The 25,484-nt window shown below is 49.3% G+C and overlaps 2 protein-coding genes across 3 annotated transcripts in view; one reads left to right on the plus strand and one right to left on the minus strand.

The window, feature by feature from the left end:
• The window catches only part of lcor (ligand dependent nuclear receptor corepressor), a 154,973-nt gene extending 147,425 nt beyond the window's left edge, over positions 1-7,548 (minus strand). The window contains exon 1 of the mRNA XM_056280960.1: positions 7,452-7,548. Within this exon, the coding sequence (XP_056136935.1) occupies positions 7,452-7,548 (97 nt within the window). The remainder of the gene's footprint in view (positions 1-7,451) is intronic.
• Positions 7,549-9,338: 1,790 nt separating this feature from the next.
• LOC130112771 (MORN repeat-containing protein 4-like) overlaps positions 9,339-25,484 on the plus strand; it is a 40,408-nt gene continuing 24,262 nt past the window's right edge. For both annotated transcript variants that reach the window (XR_008810258.1, XM_056280255.1), the window contains exons 1-3: positions 9,339-9,457; positions 10,844-10,918; positions 23,691-23,805. Coding sequence is in view for 1 of the 2 variants with exons in the window: in XM_056280255.1 (XP_056136230.1) it covers positions 10,852-10,918; positions 23,691-23,805 (182 nt within the window). In the remaining variant the exon portion in view is untranslated. The remainder of the gene's footprint in view (positions 9,458-10,843; positions 10,919-23,690; positions 23,806-25,484) is intronic.

Genomic DNA, 25,484 nt, shown 5'->3' on the forward strand with positions numbered 1-25,484 from the left:
AGACAGACAGGCAAAGATAGATAGCTAGCTAACTAGCTAGATAGATAGAGAGCGATAAGAGGGACAGACAGAGAGACAGACAGAGACAGACAGACAAAGATAGATAGATAGATAGATAGATAGATAGATAGATAGATAGATAGATAGATAGATAGATAGATAGATAGATAGATAGATAGATAGATAGATAGATACCCACACAGTCACACGCAGGGGGAAACACACAAAATGAAGGTCACATACGGCTTGTCCAAAGTTTAGTTTAGCAGGTGTGTGTGTGTGTGTGTGTGTGTGTGTGTGTGTGTGTGCGTGTGTGTGTGTTAGTGTGAGTGTGTGTGGACCGGGTAGGCTGCAGAACTGGGTTGCCCTTTTGGGATAAATACAGTCGCCCGAGTGTGAGCCTGAGCGTGATTAACATGTGTACCATCATCTCACCATCACCTGTTAAGAACACACAGCGATGGCAGACGTCTGACCACTAAACAGCTCCTTTCCTTCTCTTTTGGATTTGTCCCCCAGCTGGAGCCGGCCAATCAGCTCTGTGCATAACCGCAGCCCCCTGCCTACATTACATGTGGCGTTATAACGGAGGACAGAAATATGGAAATGTTGTCCTGTAGCCTGATTATCACGGCTAAACAATTTATCCATACATCTATTAACTTATCCATACATCTATTAATTTATCCACAGATTTATTAATTTATGTATAGATCTAGGTTTATTAATTTATCCATACATCTATTAATTTATCCATAGATCTGGATTTATTAATTTATCCACAGATTTATTAATTTATCTATAGATCTAGGTTTATTAATTTATCCATACATCTATTAATTTATCTATAGATATAGGTTTATTCATTGATCCATACATCTATTAATTTATCCATAGATCTAGGTTTATTAATTTATCCATACATCTATTAATTTATCCATAGATCTAGGTTTATTAATTTATCCATACATCTATTAATTTATCCATAGATCTAGGTTTATTCATTTATCCATACATCTATTAATTTATCCATAGATCTAGGTTTATTAATTTATCCACAGATTTATTAATTTATCCATAGATCTAGGTTTATTAATTTATCCATAGATTTATTAATTTATCCATAGATCTGGGTTTATTAATTTATCCATAGATTTATTAATTTATCCATAGATCTAGGTTTATTAATTTATCAATATATTTATTAATTTATCTATAGATCTAGGTTGATTGATTTATCCATAGATTTATCAATTTATCTATACATCTAGGTTTATTAATTTATCCATACATCTATTAATTTATCCATAGATCTATGTTTTTGAATTTATCCATACATCTATTAATTTACCCATAGATCTAGGTTTATTAATTTACCCATAGATTTATTAATTTATCTATAGATCTAGGTTTATTAATTTATCCACAGATTTATTAATTTATCCATAGATCTGGATTTATTCATGCCAGGCCACTATTCTCAGTCTTCATGAATGAGTTAATAACTCCTAAGAAGCAGTGAAATGTATACGAACCAAACAAGCTTTGAGTATTTACAGAAACATACACACTATACTGAGGTCTGATTAGACCTCCGGCTTTCCGTCTTTTATTGTTTCCTTATTTTTATTGTTTTGTGAAACACTACAGAATTTGTAATAGCTCAGTCTGAGTTGTACTATTGGCTAATTTGCTATTTTTATGACCAGATTTTGTTTAGATAATAAAGGTAGAAAGAAAGAAAAACCCCAAAACATAACTGTGGTCCACTGACTTCCGGTTTCTGCTGCGGCGGTCATACCAGCTTCCTGTTTACCAGCTTCCTGTTTGTTGGCGCCACGCTATTGACAATGGCATATTTTTCGTGATGCCTGCAGGATTTACCTCGGATAAATGTCCACCACATGCACACAACTGTCCACACACTTCCTCCTGCTCCTACCAGCCAACGGGTGGAAGGTTGCGTCCACAATTATGAGGACGGACGGACGGAATTGTGGACGCAACTTGAAATGTCCAAGGTGAAACTGTCCACCCGTGGGCCTTTTCTGGCCCACGGCTCTGGGCAACACGTGGTCTGGATGTGACCCTGAAGTGGCCCCGTGTGGTAAATGGTGAACATGGCCCAAATATCACAACACAAATATGGGCCACCTTTGGCCAACATGTGGCACATGCGGCATTGCTATGGCTCGGTTCTGGCCCGGATCTGGCAAACAGGAGCGGACCGCCCAAGTGCCATCATTCCACGCGGCGTGTGGGCCGGGTGAAAGTGTCGGGTGTGGGACGGGTCCGGGCCACAGCAGTTTTGCTATCCTGGGGGGGGGGGGTGTAGTGCGTGGGAGGATCACCCTATTTCCCCCACCCACCTGAACAGGCGCCCCGACCGACCAGAGGAGGCGCTAGTGCAGCGACCAGGACACATACCCGCACCCGGCTTCCCGGCCGCAGACACGGCCAATTGTGTCTGTAGGGACGCCCGATCAAGCCGGCGGTAACACGGGGGTTCGAACCGGCGATCCCCGTGTTGGTAGGCAACGCCCTCGGCTATAGTCACGACATAGGTAGAAGACACACATATGACAAATATCCTAATGTGATGCAATCCTAAATAGTATTTCTACTTGTACTTGTGATTCATCAGCTGATCAAAATACCTCGTTACTGTCCCAGCAACTGTGTGTGTGTGTGTGTGTGTGTGTGTGTGTGTGTGTGTGTGTGTGTGTGTGTGTCCATATCCAAAAGACTGAAAGAACCGCAGATTAGATGACGCAACAGTGACGGCGCTTCGAGCTCGAGTCGCCTCCTCCTCCTCCTCCTCCCCAGAGAACAGAACCAGCAGCGTTCCCCCGGCTCCCCGCTGCTCCTTTAAGGCCCGGATGGAAAAAATAAAGTGTCCAATGTTTTGACAAACACTGCCGGGACGCCCGGTCTGTCCTCTGCAGCGCCCGTGACCCAAACTTAAACCACTCCTCCTCATGTGGCCCACGTGGGCAAACGGGTCGACGTTCCCATTGTACTCTGCAGAGAGTCTGCCTCCGGCTTTTCACCCACACCTCAAACCGGACCGGACCTCCGCCGGAACACGAGCCCGTCGGCGGCTTGTACGAGCGGCTTATTACGAGCTGTAGTGGGGTTTTCAGCTCCTTCCTCGCGCTCCGCCGTAGTTACAACACGTCACTGTCCCTGTCACAATAAGCCCTCGCGAGAGGGAATATTAATGAAAGCAAAGTGTGGCGTCACATAGCCCGGACAGCACCCGGATGTGGGCCACTTCAGGCAGTGATGCGGCACCGACGGCCTTCTTCTGGCCCCGGCACAGTGGATGTGAGCCTGAAGTGGCCCACATGTATAACAGCAAATCCATCCATCCATTATCCTAGGTAGGGTCCCGGGATGCTGGAGCCTATCCCAGCAGGCGTTGGGTGGCAGGCGGGGAGACACCCGGGACAGGCCGCCAGTCCAAATATGCCAAATCACATGTGGGCCTTTTTTGGCAAAGATGCGGTGCTCTGGGCAGCATGTGGTCTGGATGTGACCCTGAAGTGGACCGTGTGGTAAATGGTGAACATGGCTCAAATATCACAACACAAATATGGGCCACCTTTGGCAAATATGTGGCACATGCGGCATTGCTGTGGCTTGGTTCTGGCCCAGATCTGGCAAACAGGAGCGGACCGCCCAAGTATGGCCCGGATGAAAGTGTTGGGTGTGGGCCGGGTCCGGGCCACAGCGGTTTCGCTATCCGGGGGCGGTTATAATGTCCACGCTAGCCGACTTGCTAGCTTGTGGCTAGCGTTAAGTTAGCTCCTATGACGTCACTCATAGGTAAACGCACTGCCAATAGCATCTTAGTTACTTCACTAGACGGCCAACACAAACACAACACAAAGACCCACCGACTACATGCTCTATTGTCGTCACATCGTCAAAACAAACGCACAGAGGCGACAAGTATCCGTGGCATATCTCCTGCCGCCGGTAGGGGGCGCTGATTTAGGAAACGCTCCTGTGGGTCGTACTAGAAGAGGACAAACGACCCGTGTGGTCGAATGGCTCGGCGGACTTGTTGAGCGTTCGTGACCCGGAATTGAACGACTCCTCACGTGGTCAACGTGGGCAAACGGGTTGACGTTTCCATCGCGCTCTGCGAGGCATTCCTCTGCAGAGCGTCAGCCTCCAGCTTTTCACCCACACCTCCAGCACGCGCGCGCACGCGCACGCGCACGCACACCTCCTGCTGCAACTCACTTCACGCCAATAGTGCATTTGCCTTGCCAAATACTGAGCAGATTTAAGTGAGCAGACCCTCCCAAGGCGTACCTACCCCCCCCCCAAAACAAGCACATCACACGGTCCCTAACATCCACGACGCAGCCACGAGCTGGCACGCCGGCCATTAACACAGCTGTACATCAATGGGAAAGGGCCCGTGACTTGATGCAAAGGGGGGGGGGGTAATTTACAGCATGGCCAACGTCTACACCCCCCACCCTCATTCACCAGACCGTCACAAACCTGCCAGCCATGATGGGCTGGCAGGTTTGTGGTGCATGTGTGTGTGTGCAAGACATAGAAAACACGATGCCTGCCCATCCTCCTCCATCCATCCATCCATCCATCCATCCATCCATCCATCCACACCAACCCCCATTAAAAATGAGCCACGTGTTTTCCTCCCCTTGCAGTTTATTCCCCCCCCCCCCCTAAAAGCTTCTGAGGAGAATGAGCAAGATGAGCAAGTAGGAGGCAGATCTCTCTGGGCGTCCATCTGTCCATTACCGAAATACTAGTCATCAAGCGCACACGCGGAGGTGTGTGTGCGTGTGTATGCGTGTGTGTGCGTGGCCCTAACAGTCTCACACCCGTCTTGGCCTCGCTCCCTCGCTGCACATCACAACAACCGTGCAGCCTTCAGGCAGCCAAATTAGTCATACTGCGTTACCTGCTGCGCAGGCTGCAGGGCTGCGCAGCCGGGCCAGCAATTAATAACAAGCTAATAACATTAACCCTGCTGCCACCCCCCCCCCCCAGTACGGCCTCTCTGGCATCCTCCACATTTCCCAGAATACGTCCCGTCTCGTCTCATCACCGGTACCGAGAGGCTGCCGCCCCTCACAGGCGTCTTCATCTTCATCACCTCGCCTCAATCCATTCCACGCCAGCTGTCGCTGACTGGACATTGTTGTTTTGGTCAAGTGCTTTATGTTTGGTTTTTCTTTCAGTTTATTCAGTTGGCCCTTCACTATCATATTTCCACGCCCGGAGAAACGCGCACGCGCACACGCACGCGCACACGCACATATGCCCGTGCAGGCGTTCAAAAGCCGATTAGCCTCCAAACAATCAGCGTGTTTGGTTGTTCAATCTGTGCATTGATAAACGCTGCTGATAGTCAGCCTCGACTCCCATCATGCACCGCGCCACTCCGGGTCTGGGTAAATACGCCTCAACAGAAAGTGGCCTAGATCCATAAATGGAAACGTGCACAGACAAAAACAGCAGATATGCGGACGACAGACGGATATTTAACACGGTGGGGCGGGAGTCGCCACGTATAAATACACGGACTGCATATACATATATACATACATACAATACATACATACATACATACAATACATACATACACACACACAGACATACATACATACACACACACACACACACACACACACACACACACATATGTATTCTGGTCTGACTCCTGACGCGTCCGCCCCCGGAGGACTGTTAAACTACAGTTTACGACAGGAAATGGGATAGAAGTGGGCTCGGCTCGCCAGCGCGGAACCGGACCCGGGTTCATGGTGCCGCTGCAACGCTCCACGCTTCCGTGTTTACTGAAGAGCTGCGGGTTTTCAGGGTTTGGCCTGGCGGCGCGGCGCCGCGCGGACCGGCGGATAAGTAGGTGACGGGTCAAGCGCAACATCTGGACGGAGGGGGGAGGGGGGAGGGGGGAGTCACCCAAAACACGCCGAGCTTTGGCAGCGGCGGTCCGGCCGGCCGAGCAGAGGCGGATTAGGGCAGCGGGACGGGAACCCGAGGCAAGCGGAGGGGTCAGGAGATGAGGGGAAGGGTGGACGGTAGTCCCGCAGGGACATCAGGCAGGGGCGGTCTAGCCGGACTGGACAGAAACGGGGGAGGGAGGGGGGAGGGGGGGTTGAGGGGGGTAAAGACACGGATGGATAAGAAAACCCCAAATAACAAACTGGGGGAAAGGCTGTGAGAGGCTTCTTCTCCTTCCTGATCAATACCAACTGATCGGATTCCAATACCATAACAAACATAGCCTGTCACGAGCCGACCGTGCCACGGACTGTGCGCGGTATGAAGGCGCTATGAAGGCGTTATGAACGCGTTATGAAGGCATTATGAAGGCGTTATGAACGCGCTATGAAGGCGCTATGAACGCGCTATGAACGGCGCCCATCCAATCAAAACACACCAGCACCGCCATGGAGGCCAGGCTGCGCCCCGCGAGGCGGCGCCCCACGAGCCCCTGTCCCGCGAGCCCCTGTCCCGCTGCCGTAAAGCAACCCTTTCAACAAGTAACACCCCGCTTCCCTTTGGGCTCGCGGCCGAAGTGCGGAGGCATTTTCCTTGTCCAGCCCCCACCCCCTCCCCCTCCCCCTCCCCCGCCTTCCACCGAAAATACTAAAATGATTTCCAGTGACATTTCCCCAATGCAGCAAAGCGCGTTCCCACACGCTGATTTCCAGGGCAGCGAGCGAGCGCGGGAGCGCGCGCACTGCCCTCCCCCCCACCAAAAAAAATAGTACCCCGTCGTGCGCGCGCCCAGACACAGCAAAAAAAAAAGGGACCTCATTGGCTGAGCCGCGACTAACTCTGCACACGTGACACGCCCATCTCACGATAAATAAACAGCGTCGGAATAACATGCAGAACACCCCGCGACCCTCACGTGACACAACGATAAAACAGCGCGCGGGTCGGTCACCACGGAGCCGCGAGGCCACGTCCCCCCCCCCTCCCCGGACACGCGCGCAGGTTCCCCAATAAACTTGGAAGGGGGGCAGCTATGTGTCCGGCGCGAGGCGGGCGGCGCGAGGCAACAAGCCGCACGTTAACAAAAAAAAAAAAAATGACAGCTCGCGCTGCGCCCCGGGATCTAGGAGCCATGCCAGGTTTTCCCATAACAGCCCCGGGATCTAGGAGCCATGCCAGGTTTTCCCATAACAGCCCCGGGATCTGGGAGCCATGCTAGCTGCTCCCTTGGACATAACAGCCCCGGAACCTAAGATCAACACCACCACACACACACAAACACACACACACACACACTCTCACGCACACTCTCACGCACACACACGCTCTCACGCACACACACGCTCTCACGCACACTCACACGCACGCAGAAACACAAAACCCCCCCCCCCAGGCACAACCGGGCTCCCCGGCGGACCGCGTCCGAACCGAACCGGGCTTACCTACACAGTGAATGAGTTTGTGCCTCCACGAGTCAAGCTCCTGCCGAAAGCCGCGCCTCTCTATCGTGCATTGCTGCCTTCTGCACAAACTCGCCATTTTCTGCCGGCCCCTCCCGCGGGCGCGCACATAGTGCTGGCTGCTTCCCTGCGCGTGTACGTCTTCACCGGGCTGGGTGGAGCGCGATATGAGGGCACGCGGCTGCAGCATCCCCTTCTATACAGCTAACGCCGATTTGTCCCACCCACCAAAAAAAAAAAAAAAAATCCTAATATCATACACGCCGAGGCGCTGCGCTCATTGGTCGCTCGGCAGAATGGCCGCCCGTCACCAAATAATACAAATAACGCTGCGCTATCGCACCGCGGACCAGGGGGACACCTCCGCTCCCCGTCTGGCCGCGTCCTGCGCGCGGGGGGGGGGGGACGTGGTCCAGGACTGTGCCGCCGCTGTTGCTGCTGCTGGTTTTGTGTTCGTGTCGTATTGTTGTGTATGGAGTGTAAAGCGCGTCGGAACTCCGCGTTTCTGAAGGGCCATAAGAATGAATGACGTGCCGCTCGCTTCCTTGTTTACAATCGCAGACGCGTCCCAAAGTCTTTAAGCACACGTCAAGTGGAGTCAAGTCCAGTTCATTTGTATAGCCCCAATGTCACCAATTAGGGGGCTTTACAGCAGCACAACGCCCCGTCCTAAGACCCTCGTATTGGATAAGGAACTCACAAGGACGCATGCATAGGGACGCATGCATAGGGACGCATGCACAAGGACGCATGCATAGGGACGCATGCACAAGGACGCATGCATAAGGACGCATGATTAAAGACCTGCGGGTTGTAGGCAGCTTATCATTATCATGGTTACCACAAGCCCTGTGATGTATGGAATGAAAACAAGTCTTAAATTTGCTGATACGCCAGGGCAAGACGGGCACTTTAACGCGCGCTGTCCCGGGTTATATTGCGCCGGAGGCCCGAAACGACGTTATAATGCGTTGCTTGGACGCAGCTGCGCCGTCCCTATAATTAAACTTGTATTCGGACACTTTATGTCGACTTGTCCTCTCGAAAGAATATTCATAATCATTAGCAGGCTGCATTATGGTCCCGTTGTAACAATGAGAATGACTTCATTTATAGAATGGCCGTTTTGGAAACTCGTTCTGAGACATGGCCAATTAACGTCCCCGCGTAATTGAATCAGCGCAGTTTTACGGCGATATTCACATTCTTTATTCCACACGCCGCCATGTTGGCAGGATAAACAGTTTCCACTTGGGCTTATTATTATATTATTATTGTATATTATTATTATTATTATTATTATTATTATGGGCGATGAGTCCATTTCCTGTCGCCAGACAAAACCTCGCCCCCACGCTGCTGTTTTGTTTTGTTTAAGTCGTTATTCGCTTGTTTATTTATTCATTGGGCGCACCGGGGGAAAGGTAAAATCAACTCCCATAAAGCTCCGCCTAATCACCGAATTGATAACGCACGAGCCCCGGTACCGGGGGGGGGGGGACTCGGGTCCGGTTTATAGTCCCGCGGAGACGCGGACGGCGTGTAAAGAGGCAAGGGCAAACGTTTAACAGCGGAGCACTCCGGCTAATTAAGTCGTTCAACTCTTCAGGAGGAGGAGAAGAAGAAGAAGAAAAAGACGAAGAAGAAGAAGAAGGGGGGAAAAAAGTCTTCCGCGGAAGGGGACCGGATGCTGGCCGGACAGCCAATAGGAAGCCGGTTTAGAACGGGGTGACGGAGAGATGCTCAATAGGACCGCGGCACCTTGGAAAGCGGCTGAGGCTGTCTCACCGGGGGGAGGGAGAGGGGAGAGAGGAGAGGGAGGAGGGGGAGGGGAGGGGGAGGGGCGCGGAGAGCGGCTGTGTGCGGAGAGGGGAAGTGATCGTTCCGGGGGATGGCGAGTCCTTTTCCTTTTCCTTTTCCTTTTCCCGTTCTTTCGCGGTGATGTAGGGCGACAATAAAAGGTGGAATCACTCGTAAATACACAACAGGTAAATATATACATACACGTATACATATACACACATATATACACACATATATATATACACACAATATACACACGTATTTCTGTCCAGCGGACCGCGCCGGTCTGCCGGCAGGACGCACTCGGGTTATGTCACCTTTAATATGTCAACACTGCATAAGGGGGGGCGCGCACACACACACACACACACACACACACACACACACACACACAGACACACACTTGTCTACTTGTTTGTCTACGTCTGTGTGTATGTGGGGAGTGTACACACACACACACACACACACGTGTTTACGTCCGTGTGTGTGTGTGTGTGTGTGTGTGTATGGTGTGTGTGTGTGTATGGTGTGTGTGTGTGTGTGTGTGTGTGTGTGTGTGTGTGTGTGTGTGTAGGGGTGTGTGTGTGTGTGTGTGTGTAGCGTAACGTGTTCATGTTATGTAATGAATAACACAGCTATGACGGGTCCAGACCATGGTGTTCAGCTGCCTCCTCTTCCTCTCGCCACGCGTGAGTCTTCATCAAACTCCAGCCTCGTTGGAAACGGGGGGGGGAGGGGGGGGAGCCGCTCGCGTCTCATGTGTTAGCCCTGCGTTTTGGTCGTTGGCCAAATAACTAAAACTTTTCTTCTTTTCTTTTTTTTCCCTTAAATACATAACACGTCACCATGGAAACAGCTGAACAATAACCCTTACCGTCGTCATCAGCATCTGCACGACACAGTGTTGACTTAGAGTAGGACAGTGGACCAGTTGCCAGTCCAACGCTCTGCAGAGACATCCCAGACGGCAAAACTGCTGTGGCCCGGACCCGGCCCACACCCCACACGTCATCCGGCCCACATACCGCGTGGGATGATGGCACTTGGGCGGTCCGCTCCTGTTTGCCAGATCCGGGCCAGAACCAAGCCATAGCAATGCCGCATGTGCCACATATTTGCCAAAGGTGGCCCGTATTAGTTTTGTGATATTTGGGCCATATTGACCATTTACCACACGGGGCCACTTCAGGGTCACATCCAGACCACATGTTGCTACATGAGCACCGCGTCTTTGCCACATGTGATTTGGCATATTTGGGCCATATTTGCTATCATACATGTGGGCCACCTCAGGGCTCACAGCCGTGTTGTCAGGGCCAGAAGAAGGCCACCAGTGCCGCATCGCTGCCTGAAGCGGCCCACATCCGGGTGCTGTCTGGGATGGCACTCGGCTTGTCCCCATTGGCAGCCTCGTAAAGCCAGTCACATCTGAAGCATGCGCCAGAATTTCACCAGCTTACAACACAAAAGCACCGATGCAAAGATACACGTCAACAAATATATATATATTGTGTGTGTGTGTGTGTGTGTGTGTGTGTGTGTGTGTGTGTTTATGTGTGTGTGCGCACCAGGAGGACCCATGACCCTGACAAGAGGTTCCTTCACCTACTCCAACGGCGAGGAGTACCATGGAGAATGGAAAGAAGGCAAGAGCAACCCCCTCTATCAGTCCTGCAAACCCAATCACTCTGCTGGAGCCATTCAGTATTTTCTTTTACGCCCCTTTTCCACGACATGGTACCGGCTCGGCTCGGCTCGACTCTTTCGTCTTCCATTACTGGAAAGTGCCGGCATTTTGGGTAACCGTTACCACTTTTCTGGTACCACCTTTGTCGAGGTTGCAAACAAACTGGAGCGGGTACCAAAATCAGTGCAGACCAGCTACACCGAGGGCTGGTACTGGGGGTACTGGTAATGGAAAACGGCCGAGCCGAGCCGAGCCGAGCCGAGTTGAGCCGGGACCATGTGGCGGAGAAGGGGCATTCGACTTTCTCCCCCCTCACGTGGTCTGTCCTCCGGTACACTGTCGTTAGAATCCCTCGACAGCCACGCGACAACACTGTCTACACTTGGTTTTAAAACGCGTCGTGGGCGATCGGGTCACAAGTGGACAGCGAGACACGACGCCGTTTACACTATCATGCGTCTCCAAACGGGTCCTGCTGACCACTTGTGATCAGACTTTGTTAGTCCGAAGAAGGCGATGTCGTTACCGTCTACGTCACTTCCGCTGCGAGGTCAAAGGGCCTCAGTCAAGCGCCAGATTTGCCGACTAGCAGTGAAAACAACAGCTCATGTCTGAAGATGTTTCAAGCACTAACATGCATGTACGGACGAGTCCAGCTGGTGAGACTGGCAGGACCGAGTCTTCTGCCCAGGTGGAGGCTAGGCGTCAAATGAGTCAAATGAGTCCCAGACCACCTCGGCAAGTGGTCTGAGTGACCGGGTCACAAAACGTTTTGGTGGAGGTTTACACTTGTGTTTAGCGCCGTCCACTTGCGACCCGACCCCAGAAAACGCATTTGAAAACCAAGTGTAAACGGGGCGGGCGACACCCGAGCACCCGCTGGTGCGTCTGCTTCACGCCGTGCCGAAATACGAGCCACACCCGTCCGCGTGTGAAAGCTCCGACCGCACCTTCAGTTGCAGGTGGAGTCTTTGAGGCCCGGCGGCGCCATCTGTGGTTTAAGGAGCCCGTCTTTGGTTTAGTGCAAACATTTCTGTTTGCACTAAACCAACAGACACGGGAATGAGCAGATGGCTTCAAATGAGATTGATTGGTAGTATTTGGGATTTGATTGGACAACCCATACAAATCAGTTCAATGTGACGTATTGTTCTTCTTCTTCTTCTTCTTTTAATTTGACTTGGAAATGTAGCGTTAACGAACCACTCGGCTAACAACACGAGAGTAGCTCAAAACAACAACTCTTTTCAGCTGTAGGCACTATAAAATAAGGGGGTTTTGGGGGGGGGGGCGGATTTCCCCTCCTTGCTCTCCCCAATTGTACCCGGCCAATTACCCCACTCTTCCTGAGCCGTCCCGGTCTCTGCTCCACCCCCCTGCCGATCCGGGGAGGGCTGCAGACTACCACATGCCTCCTCCCATACACGTGGAGTCACCAGCCGCTTCTTTTCACCTGACAGTGAGGAGTTTCACCAGGGGGACGTAGCGCGTGGGAGGATCACGCTGTTCCCCCCGGTTCCCCCTCCCCCGTGAACAGGCGCCCTGACTGACCAGAGGAGGCGCTAGTGCAGCGACCAGGACACATACCCACATCCGGCTTCCCACCCGCAGACACGGCCAATTGTGTTTGTAGGGACGCCCGACCAAGCCGAAGGTAACACGGGGATTTGAACCGGCGATCCCCATGTAGATAGGCAACGGAATAGACCGCCACGCTACCCAGAGGCCCCTTGTTTCAGTGTTTCAGCACATTATCTGACTTTAAGCTATCATGTGGTGTTTCATAAGAGCTGCCATAAGCAAGGAGGCACTTCTTGCTCGGGTGTCGTCACAGGACATTATCACACAGACGGGCCTCACAGTACGCTGTGGCGTTACGACTGCCGGTGCGGTGTGTATGGTATTGACGATTATCGCCGGCTCGCTGACACGCCAGCCCTCCTCCACTCGGGAGCAGTCGATAAAGCCCTATCTTATCCGCAATCGCCAGTCATGGGAGAATTCTCCGACTTCTGAATGAATTTCCTCCGCTGGGCTGCACAGCACAGTATGAACTGCAGCAAAGGGGCCTTGGATCGGAACTTGGCTGAGCACTCGCACGTTGCAACGATCATGGACGCTCATAAGGAGCTCTGGTCATGGTTTTAAAACTGTAAAAAGGAAAAAAAAACCAAACAGCGGGGTGATGTTCCTCAGAGCCAGCGTGGCAGCGTGCAGCTCCGCTGGTCCTCCAGGAAGGTACGGGTCAAAGCGATGTGTCTCAAAATGCTTTGGCGTACCGTCCGGTTAGTTTTTGAATTATTGTGTGTTCTGATACACAGAGAATGCAGCTACTGGGAAGCGCAGGATCAAACGGGCCGAGACAGAAACAGTAAGCACAAGGCACAAGCAACTCTCTATTTGGCAAACACACATGCCACACACATATATATATATATATATATATGTGTATATATGTATATATATGCATGCATGCAGACATATAAACCACGTGGCGACAGTAATCTGCTGATATGTCCTCCCTAAAACACTATTTGCCGTTAAAAAAAGAAATCATTTCAGTGACCTTCAGGGCTCATTTAAACTACGAGAAGCTGTATAAAAGGAACGACTTCCGCAAAACCCACGGCCGAGAAGCGACACCCCATCTCACCATCCACATCATGCACCCACGGAGCCCCGCCCGCTTCCCAGGGCGCGCCGCCCCAGTGGCGCTGCTAAAAAAAACACCGAAACGGTGCTGAAGAAAGGCAAGGCAGAAACGAAAGGAGAGAGGGAGGAGTTTGCCGAGCTCTCGGTTGTTATGGGTTGTTAGCTGTGGATGTCACGGGCTTAGTCTTCACCCGTTGTGCGGTTCGCAGTCGTGTTTAAATGAATTCTAATGTAGGTAATCCTAATCTGGACAAGTAAATTAGCTACAATCCCATTTTTTAATTAAAGGGTAATGTTTGCCAGAATGTCGACCCGCGAGTTAAGCGAGGCTTAAATAAAGACGGGCTATAAAAAAACTCCACCGGGCCGACGTGTAGACCACATGCACCATTGTCTTTCTGATGTATGTGTGGAACAGTGAGTTGTTGTAGCCCGCTGTCGGTTTCTCCCCTTTACTCCCGTCTCCTGTCAGGAGGCCAGGCCACAGAACGGGTCTGTGTTGGTAGTTCCTGGTGCTGGACGCTCTCCAGATATTGCCAGAGAACGCGATACAGCCCCGCCAGCGGAGCAGGATTAGAGGGGCTGTGTGTGCTTTATACCTGAGCGCCGACCTCTGCCATTCAGCACAGTTAACAACAGCTCAAAGTAAACAAGACAAGCAAAGCGAGACGGGTGGGCGGCGAAGACCCGGCACCCTCGCCACTTTGGATTCCTTCAGGAGACGTCTGCTGCAACCACTATGTGGTTTACTGTGAACTGCAAGTGTGAGCCGAGTGTTTCGGGGGGCAGGCCTTTGAAATACTCTTTTCTGGCGTCCGGGTAGCATAGCGGTCTATTCCGTTGCCTAGCAACATGGGGGTCGCCGGTTTGAATCCCCGTGTTGGCGCCGGGTCGGTCGGGCGTCCCTACAGACACAGTTGGCCGTGTCTGCGGGTGGGGCGCCGGATGCGGGTACGTGTCCCGGTCGCTGCACTAGCGCCTCCTCTGGTCGGTCGGGGTGCCTGTTCGAGGGGGAGGGGGAACTGGGGGTAATAGCATGATCCTCCCACGTGCTACGTCCCCCTGGTGAAACTCCTCACTGTCAGGTGAAAAGAAGCGGCTGGTGACTCCACATGTATGGGAGGAGGCATGTGGTAGTCTGCAGCCCTCCCCGGATCGGCAGAGGGGGTGGAGCAGAGACCGGGACGGCTCGGAAGAGTGGGGTAATTGGCCAGATACTGGTGTCTCCCCGCCTGCCACCCAGTGACTGCTGGGATGGGCTGCAGCGTCCCCGCGGCCCTGAGAGCAGGATAAGCGGTTTGGATAATGGATGGATAGACAACGGGGAGAAAAAGGGGGAAAAGTCGCCCCCCAAAAAAACCCCATCTCTTTTGGCCCCACCCCCCATAACACAAATGCAGAAATGTTGGGTGTGGGGGGGTGGGGGTGGGGGGCGGGGTGACTGGTCAGTTGTTTACTTTGCTTCAGAGCAGCCCTCTTAATTGAGATCGAAGGCGGCTTCTCTGGAAAGACTGAAAAAGGGACGGCTCGAGTGGAGCTGGACCATTAGACTTGTTCGCTGGCTGTCAAGCGATGTCTGGCTTTGCACGGCCCACGTCCACTTTGTAGCGGCGTGCAAGTCTGCGTGTGTGCCGCGGAGGGGAGGTGGAGGCGGTAGTCGGAGGGGCGGAGGACTGTTCGAAAGGGGCCGAAGCTGCTATAAATGTCTACGCGCTTGCAGCGCTTGCGCCTCTGCACGCATGTCAAGAGTGACCGCTGCCGTCCCTGTTTGCACACTACCCAACATGTAGGGACTGAGGTCGGGTGTCCATTGAATAATTCAGTGGAGGGTTTAGTCGAAGACGGGCCCGAGGGCTATCGGGTTACAGGAAGTAGGTTGGATGCATCCAGCGGGAAGGTACCGACAGGCCATTTGCTACTCTGCCGACGCGGCCGTTGAGCATCTATGCATTACCGCTATTGATTGACATGAAAGCCGGACAAATTCAGCTAAACCCTAATTAGCCGGAGACCGTGACCTGACACGATATTGGGCAGAAGCGTAGCAAAAGGGCTGAACAACAGATTAAAGTCCGTCTGCAGCCGTGCGGCGAAATCAAAGTGGACGAGAGAGGGGGAGAAGCCCAAGAAATTACTGTCCATTCCTACAGACTCCACAGTTAATCTGTCCTTTCAGGACTAAAAAGGAGAGAAAAAAAAACTATTGGCTTGAAGTGGTCGGTTGGCAGTTAATTTCATTATTTTCAATTGCCCCATTCATGCTTTTGACATGGCCCTTCCAGAGCTTGACGGGCGCTGTGCAGCTTGTGGGTGAAATGGTATTTTGCCGTTGACACAGTATGGGCTGGCTCCGCGGCCATATGGTGGCCTGGGAAATTTCAGCCCCTGGCTCTCACTCACTACCAGCCTTCTTTTTAGGCTTTGGAACAGAGATTTAAGCGTCGCTAAGCCTCTGTCAGCCACACTCCCATCTACCCCCACGCCGCGCAGGCACGAAATACACAATCGCCCTCTCGAATGTGCACATAAACACTCGCACGCAAACTCCAAAAGCACGGGGCGTGTGTACAGGCGGGAGGGGCCGACGGCGGTCGAAGCGAGTTGCCTTCGAAATGCGCGGAGGAGCTCCCGATTTAGTTTGAACTTCACCAAATCTCCTTTCCAAATCTCCTGTGAAAACCCCGCTGCTGAGATTAGGCAGAGGACAGCACTCTAAGCAGCCCTGACAGATGGACTGCCTAATTTAGTTCACCATTAGCCTGGGACACACACTTATTAACCCCACCCCAGCCTCAGTCCCCGCCTGCCAATCGGCCTGTACCCCCCCCCCCCCCGCCCCACCCCACCACCACCACCACCTCGAAATCCCAATCCACTGCCAGGGTATTTCTCCCCGCTCCTCTCCTTTTCTTCTCCCCCTCGCTTCTTCTTCTGATCTCGCGGCTCCCCCTCCCCTTCGCTCTTCTACTTCTTTATCCCTCTCCTCTCTTTAGCCTTTCCTCCTCTCCTCTCCGCTCCTCTTTCCTGGACGTCAGCCCCGGGCCCCCCGATGAGCTCGTGGTGGAGCACGGTTCTAAGCCAGCAGCTGCTCGTCCTCGGCCTGCTCAGCACCGCCTCTCGCATCCTGTGACCCTCGCCGGTTTCCATTCCTGTATTAACGGAGGGCTGAAATGTTATCTTTATTTATTTATTTGTTTGCTGGCTAATATTAAAGGATAAGATAGCTTGGAGATTGTTATGGTCCACCTTCAGAGGTAGGCTGGTTCCTTCTTCCTCATTATATCAGGGGCAAAAAGGCTGATGTGCACCTTCACTCTCGTCTTAAGACATGGTCGAGCAACGGGACCGTTGTGCATTTTTTGCATACGGCACATCTGCACCATTTTTGAAATTTTATCTCATCAACCGGGGGGCGGGTGGGGGGCGGGGTGGAGGCTGCCCCGTCTCTCTCGTATGTCTGGGTGCCATTTCGGTCTCCATGCTGCGCTACTTTGGTCTCTTATTTTGCCAAACTCCATTCGTGCTTAATGGAGAATTCCGGCATTTGGGAAAGCTGACACTTTTACAGAGTGTCTACCGGCATTAAGATAAAGCCTTACGAGTCATCTCCGATCTTTGCCCCCAAGTTTGCAAATGTAGGAAATTACTTGCAAAATCTTTGATCATCAAAATCGTTAAATATTGATGGATTTCATGTAATTTTTTTCAATAATAAATATATCAATAACATCTATCTATCTATATAGTATATCTATATCTATCTATCTATCTATCTATCTATCTATCTATCTATCTATCTATATAGTATATCTATATGTATCTATATGTATCTATCTGTGTGTGTGTGTGTATATGTATGTATATATACACACACACACACACACACACACACACACACACATATATATATATATATATATATATATATGTTGCTGCCAGAAGCTGAATGAGGGAGCAAGAGAAAGACTACATTATGTGATATAATAGTATAATGGCTGTCATTCCACAATCCGTTATTTTACCCAAACTGCAGCTTTACTTGGGATGGGTAGCAAGAAATAATGTGATTTATTTGTGACAAACAAACAAGCCCTTTTCGGTGTCATTCAGCGCACGAACATACCCGCTGACCCCAGAGGGCTTAATTGGCTTGCTTGCTTAATGGCTTCCCAGATTACAGAATCAAAATCTGAATAACTTATTTTCTATCATTCTTATGGACAGATTTTTTTTTCCATCGACGTACACTCTCAACACAAAAACAATAAAACAGCACAGGCAATAGAAAGGGCAAATAGCAACAGCGGCCCACAATAAAAACCAACAGCCAGACAGTATTATCAGTTTAAAAAGCAGTAGCTGTCAGGCAATTTACATAAAAAAATCACATGCATGCATAAGAAGCATGTTCAATAATTACATCTCCAAATGTAGAGTGTGTTATTGCTGCAAGGATGAATGAATTCATATGATTATTTTTGGTGGCAACAGCGACTGTATAGACCTCTGAAGCTTAAATTTCCAACATGTTCTCATTCCCAACTTGTCAAATAGGGCAGCTTGGTCAGTAGCCTTAAGCTCGATTTATCTTTCTGCATAGAATCTACGGAGAGCCTGTAGACGCCGTAGCCTACGCTAGTGGCCTACGCTAGTGGCCTACGCTAGTGGCCTACGCCATTGTGAGCGTTTATACTAGTGCGCTAGTGTGTCTGCATCGCTCTGCAATTACACCACCAAAACACTAGATGGCTGTGAGGTTTCTATGCCACTGTGATGAGTTTCTCATACACAGTAGAAGAAGTTTCTCCATGTACTTCAAACAACCCAGACAGCAGAACTGCTGTGGCCCGGACCCGTCCCACACCCGACACTTTCATCCACCCCACATACCGTGTGGAATGATGGCACTTGGGCGGTCCGCTCCTGTTTGCCAGATCTGGGCCAGAACCAAGCCATAGCAATGCCGCATGTGCCACATATTTACCAAAGGTGGCCCATATTTGTTTTGTGATATTTGGACCATATTCACCATTTACCACACGGGGCCACTTCAGGGTCACATCCATTTTGTCAGGGCCAGAAGAAGGCTATCAGTGCCGCATCATTTCCTGAAGTGGCCCACATCCGGATACCATCTGGGAATGGCGACTGAAACTGCGTGGATGATGTTGGAGCTGAAGCTAATAAATGTTGAACAACAGTTACTTTGACCGAAATTCACGCAGCACAGAAAACAGAGAAGATGTCGGAGGAGATGGGAGTGTACGTACGTCGAACCGACTTGAGGCAGACTGAAGGTCAAGCTTTTCCGGCCGCTGAGAGACACGGACGAGGAAATGCGTGGGAGGAAATGCGATGCTACCAAGCAAACCGATCACAGCTGTTGCGGCCTGCATCGCTGCGACGTGTGCTTACATTTCTAGGGAGGTGCACGTCAGCCTACAGGCCAGGGGTGGGCAGCCTTATCCATGAAGGGCCAGTGTGGGTGAAGGTTTTTGGTTCCAACCAAGCAGTTACACACCTGTATCTCCTAATCAAGTTCCTCAGCAAGGACTCTACTGGTTGGTCAGTGGGATCAGATGTGTAACTGCTTGGTTGAAACAAAAACCTTCACCCCCACCGGCCCTTCATGGATAAGGCTGCCCACCCCTGGCCTGTAGGCTGATGTGCACCTCCCTAGAAATGACTGCTCACCCTTGCTACAGGCTATGGCGTAGATTCTACTCAGAAGGATAAATTGACCTTCAAGCTTCAAACGACGACACTGGAGTTACCCCTTAGCTTCAGTTTTGCACGTGCAGGGCTATTCCATAGATAAGTATCTGTGATGTAGGGTTCCATTCAAAACAATAAAAAAACAACCCAGTTGCCAAAATAAAATGTAGGCATTTTATGTTTCTGCAAACCATCCATCCATTATCCAAACCGCTTACCCTGCTCTCAGGGTCGTGGGGTTGCTGGAGCCTATCCCAGCAGCCATTGGGCGGCAGGCAGGGAGACACCCTGGACAGGCCGCCAGGCCGTCACAGGGCTTCAAATCTCCATGTTTCTAAACCAAAAACATGTTTAATATCAACATTTCAACTTAATAGCAAATGTTGCTGGAGCCTGCATCCACATCATGTGACTGTCGAGTTCCGGTCTGCACAAAGAAAAAAAAAATGTCTGACATTGCTTTTCTTCTCACAGGAAAATGTTAAAATGTCGCAAAGGCAATATTTTGAGATAGTTTCAGCATTAAAGTGCATTTTGAGAACATTTCTAGTGAGAAATGTGCATTTTCATAATCTTCGTTCAGTGAAAGTTTATGAGCGTTAGTTTGTTAGTTATTGGAACGCAACCTTTCCGACATTGAACACAACCCCAAAACGGGTTTCTCCAATTCTTGCTAAAATGTCCTTAATAAACCAAAATTTGTGTACTTTTTTCTTTCTTTCAAGTAATCCACCTAAATGCTGTTTAATTTATGTTTCGGTTGCAGTAAATATTTGATATAGTCTGTATTTGCATCTGTATTCTATATTGTTTACAACCCTATTTACGATGCTATTTTGCAAGCCAAAGAACTACAACCATGGCACTGGTTTGTATCGGGCGGCATGGCGCGGCTCAAGGGAATTGTAGTTTTTCACAAAACTAGTGTCCTCCTAGAATTGGAAGTTGTAAATGCTAAATTGAGAGTACACTGAGGGGCTTGAGGGGACGGGAAACATATCTGTGTGATTAGATTTTATATTTTTCATTGTTAAATGGGAGAAAATTAATTTTGACTATATTTGACAGCGCCCCCACTTCATATAGCTGAAGTCAAGAGCTCTCTGTACGGTACTGCATGGGACTGCCTCGACTCGACTACTCGCTTTTTTTGGTTTTCCATTGGGCAGAAGTGAGGGATAGTACCTGGTACCAGGTACTTTTTTTGGTACCACCTCTGTCGAGGTTCCAAGTGAGCTGAGCCGATACTAAAACGTGACACGAAAATACCACTCTAAATAAATAAAATAGAAATATATGTATATTTATTTAAATAAAGTCTTTAAAAAAAAAACCTAGTCAACACGCCCACAAGGGACCGGCCCCCGGGGCTTCACTGTGAGAGGGTACTATCTGCAGTGGAAAATGAAATCCCAAAAAGTAAAGCGAGTAGAGTTGAATAGAGTAGAGTGGAGTTGAGCCAGTACCATGCAGTGGAAAAGGGGCATAAAACAGTTGGTCCCATGTCTGGAGCCCCTTCTGTTGCTGAAGGACAAGCCTTTCAACATGCACTGAGGTCAGGGTTCAGAGGTCAATGTTTCATGTATTTCTCTTTCTATCGCTATGTATGTATGTATGTATGTATGTATGTATGTATGTATGTATGTATGTATGTATGTATGTATGTATGTGTGTGTATGTATGTATGTGTATGTATGTATATGTGTGTGTATGTATGTATTTATGTGTGTATGTATATATATATGTGTATGTATGTATGTATATGTGTGTATATGTGTGTATATGTGTATGTATATATGTGTGTATGTATGTATATATGTATGTATATATCTATGTGTGTGTATATATATGTGTGTGTATGTATGTGTATATATATATGTGTGTGTGTATGTGTGTATGTATCTAAAGTTCATTAATTTATGCGTTTATGCTTCCGTTCATGCGTACTTAGTCATTCCGTGTTTATCATTTCTGTATTGCTGAGCAGGGTGGTGTGTCTTGGTCCGCGGAGGGACTGCTTTGGTTCAGGTTAAGCTCCCTAAGCTCATTAAGGGACATTACCTTCTTTAACACACAGTTGATGTCGCTGGAGCTCAGGGTCTCTGTCAGTTTGCCTCTTTACGTGTCAGAAATGACCTGCTATGGTGCAGGTCAGGACCTGCTTAAAAAAAACCAAAAGGCTTCTATGCACCTTTGCCTTTGTGCACTGCCTGTTGCCTACCTTTTTTAGGGGTCCAAGCAGCGAAGCTGGTGGAACCCCTATTGTATTTGTTAGGATTATTATTATTTTTCTCCGCTAAAAGTGTGTGAGGCTCAGCAACCGTAAGTCCTAGACCAACCAGCTTTGGTACGTGGATTCCTATGGCCCCCCACTACTCAGGCACCACAAATAACCTATGTCAGCCAGATGGTGGCGCTATAACAAAGGGTCATGCGTAATTCCCACACCATAAGTCAGATCAACACAAAACTGCACAGACCTGTGCATCTCAATGTGCTCTACAACTTTACTATTGGGACCACCTATGTCAGCCATATAGTTTGCCCGCCATTTTGACTTATTTGGTGTGGAAGCGCTGCAGCTCTACATACCACACGCCAGGACACCACCTGGGTATAACGACATACTTTTTCTTTTTACGGCAGTCGGCTAGGACGTAAGAAATCACACACCGTCTGGTCCAGTTTTGGAAACTCTGGCACATGTTTCTGAAGCAGTGGAAGTGTTACGACGTTTTAACAAATTACGGTAACAGTCTAGGACCCAGGCGACCCAAGTAATCCGACATTGTCATATCTAGTTATTATTAGGGGTCCCAGCAGCGAAGCTGCTGGAACCCTATTGTATTTTCTTTTTCTTTTTTTTGTTACACTTTCTTGCGTTGTCGCCTCCTGACTAGGTCCTTGCTTGTGTTGTATTAACTCTCAGACGCATGTTGCTTTGGATAAAAGCGTCGGCTAAATGAAATTGTAAATTGTAAATGTTGTGTTGGTCATTGAGACACAACTCCCACGCCACACAATGTTAGCCTCCTGATGGTGCCCAGAGGAGAGGTTGTGGGCTAAAGATTTGATGAGGGGGCTTGTGACTGGAGGACTGTCAGTTTTAATCCCCAGAGGAATTCAAACTTTATCCCTCACCCCATTTAAATTCCCTGACAGGATTTATATGTTACTGGTAATGTAAAGGGGGCGGCACGGTGGTGCAGTGGTTAGCGCGGTCGCCTCACAGCAAGAAGGTCCTGGGTTCGAGCCCCGGGGTAGTCCCACCTTGGGGGTCGTGCCGGGTCGTCCTGTGTGGAGTTTGCATGTTCTCCCCGTGTCTGTGTGGGTTTCCTCCGGGGGCTCCGGTTTCCTCCCACAGTCCAAAGACATGTAGGTCAGGTGACTCAAAGACATGTAGGTCAGGTGACTCGGCCGTACTAAGTTGTCCCTAGGTGTGTGTGTGTGTGTGGGCCCTGTGATGGCCTGGCGGCCTGTCCGGGGTGTCTCCCCGCCTGCCGCCCAATGACTGCTGGGATAGGCTCCAGCCTCCCCACGACCATGAGTAGGATAAGCGGTTCGGATAATGGATGGATGGTAATGTAAAGGACATTTTAACTCCCTGCAAGTGTTGTTCATGCAGTCACTGTGATTGTATCATTCTTCAACTCTTGTAGTTTTTTGTGTGTCCTTCCTCCTCTGTTGCTCCATTCCTCATGCCTCGTTTTGCCTTCTTACACATGTTGCTGATGGTTTTGGGTTTCTTTTTCTCATCTGGGATCTGTCCAGATGAATTTCAAAGCTCCAATAAAATAATAACAACGATAATGTTTTCCAATCCTGTCATTTTTTTAGCCGGAACGGCTGTTGTGAAAATATGACTAAAGCCCCTTGAGAAATTCTCCTCCTGGTGGTTCACATAATCAGACTCTTTCAGAAACCCAATCTGCTTCTGGTAATAAATTACATCAACTAATACCCTGATTTGATTGGACAATCAATGAATTATCATCATCGGTCTATCTGTATTCGAAGGGTTGCCTAGCAACGTCATGCGAGTTAGCGAGCTAGCTAGCTAGCTATCAATAAAGAGTCTGGTGAACTCAACCTCCAGAGAACTGGCCGTGCTCGGGGGGGGGGGATGCTACGGTAATAAAGTCACAGTAAAAGCAAATAAAAATAACTATAATTGATCGAACAATACTTATGAAGCTGAAAAAAGGGCACTCCTAAAATTAATATTGCACGATAACACGTTTCTGACTGAATGAAGGTAATTAGACTGGATCTTTATCCATCTGTATGTATTTCCTCATAAGATGAACCAGACATCCTAGCTGCTATACTAACTGTGCAGGCTCTGTATATGTCGGCTTCCTCAGGTCTCCGCCACGGTCTGGGTCAGCTAACCTTCGGCGATGGCACGTGTTACATGGGGCAGTTTGAGAATGGCCTCTTCAACGGCTGTGGGGTGTTGGTCTTCCCTGACGGCTCCAGGTCAGTGCCACCCTCCCCAAAGGGAAAGAGAACAGCTTGCTCCTCTGAAAGCCTGCTCTATCTCGCTCTCTCTCTCTCTCTCTCTCTCTCTCTCTCTCTCTCTCTCTCTCTCTCTCTCTCTCTGTCTCGCCCTCTCTCTCGCTCTTCCCCTCTCTGGACGAAAAACAAATGATGAGTTTGCATTTTACAAACATGAACCATTAATTTCTGTTACAAACCACAATATCACATTCAAGTCGCATGAGCACATGAACATATGGCTGCTTTTAAATTGTACTAACTACACACACACACACACATCCAGACCTCTTTCTTGCACAATTTTGGCAGCGTTTCAGAGACTCACTGAAGGCTGTTCAGTATTGTGGCTGCTAATTATGAGCTGTCCCTAGAACATAGATATGGTACTGAGAAAATATTAAAAATCAGGCTGATTCCTTTTAATGATCCTGGTAATGATTATTGTACATGAAAGGAGGATTTGATATGAATATGATCATTTTTATCGGAAATGTGATTATTCCAAACTCCACAAATTACTTTGTGACCGTCTGAGCTGGCCCAGCACGCTAACTGATAGCAACCGCACACTGGACGAGCCCATGTCACCATCGGCATCGGTCCTCGAACGTGACAAGTCACTGGAAAAGAGGAAAGGGTGTGTGCTAAGAGGTCACGCGTGTACCAGCTCCATTAGATAGGGAGTTAAAAGCAAAAGGCAAAACAAGACGGATGTCTGAGGCATCCAACAAGCAGTCTTTGTCATACAGTTTGTTCACGAGAGCCGACAATGAAGCACATCAAGTCTAAAGAGAGAACCAGGCTGACAGATGAAACTCTGGTCCAGCTCATGCACAAACACTGACATTGACATTCAGTCTATTGTACGCCAGCAGGAGGGGCCACCAGTACCTCATTAAGACAGAACTTTGTACTGATCCACCTGTGGGTGAGTTTCAATGGCTTTCAATGGCTTCGTCAGTGTACGAATGTGTGTGTATGAATGTGAGCCATACATTGTAAAAAAGCGCTTTGGGTGGTCGGTAGACAAGAAAGGCGCTATATAAAATGCAGTCCATTTACCATTTTGAGCTAAATGCATGTTTATTTGAATCATGTCATGGAGAGCAGAGTAGAAATGCACTACAAACATTAATATTAGTTGTTGCACTAAGTGTGAACGTTTACTTTTGTACCAATATTGAATGATGATTTCTGAGACGCCATTGCACTGAAATAATGGTATATCACTCAGGAATGTGCACATTTTGTTTTTGTGTTAGGCTCATTAAATAGAAATGTTGGCGTAATAAACTTTGATTACCGATATATATTTTATTCTTTTCATTCAATTAGTAGCTATAATTGGTTAATTGAGTGACCAGGTTACAGTGTCCCACTGATAGAAGTGCACGGTCACAATCTGGCCCTCTGGTAGTGAGGATAAAAATTGTATGGCCCTCTCTATCATCAAAGTTGCCCATCCCTGTTTTAGATAAATTCCAATCTGGCTTCTATCAGAAGCATTACACTGAAACGGCTCTTCTCAGAGTCTCCAGTGACACAATGATATCCTCTGATGTGGGTGAATGGACTGTTTTGGTGCTGCTGGATTTTAGTGCTGCTTTTGATACTGTAGATCACAGCATCCTGACTGAAAGGCTTAGGCAGTGGGTGGG

The sequence above is a fragment of the Lampris incognitus genome, chromosome 5 (genome assembly GCF_029633865.1).
Source record: "Lampris incognitus isolate fLamInc1 chromosome 5, fLamInc1.hap2, whole genome shotgun sequence".
NCBI lineage: Eukaryota > Metazoa > Chordata > Actinopteri > Lampriformes > Lampridae > Lampris > Lampris incognitus.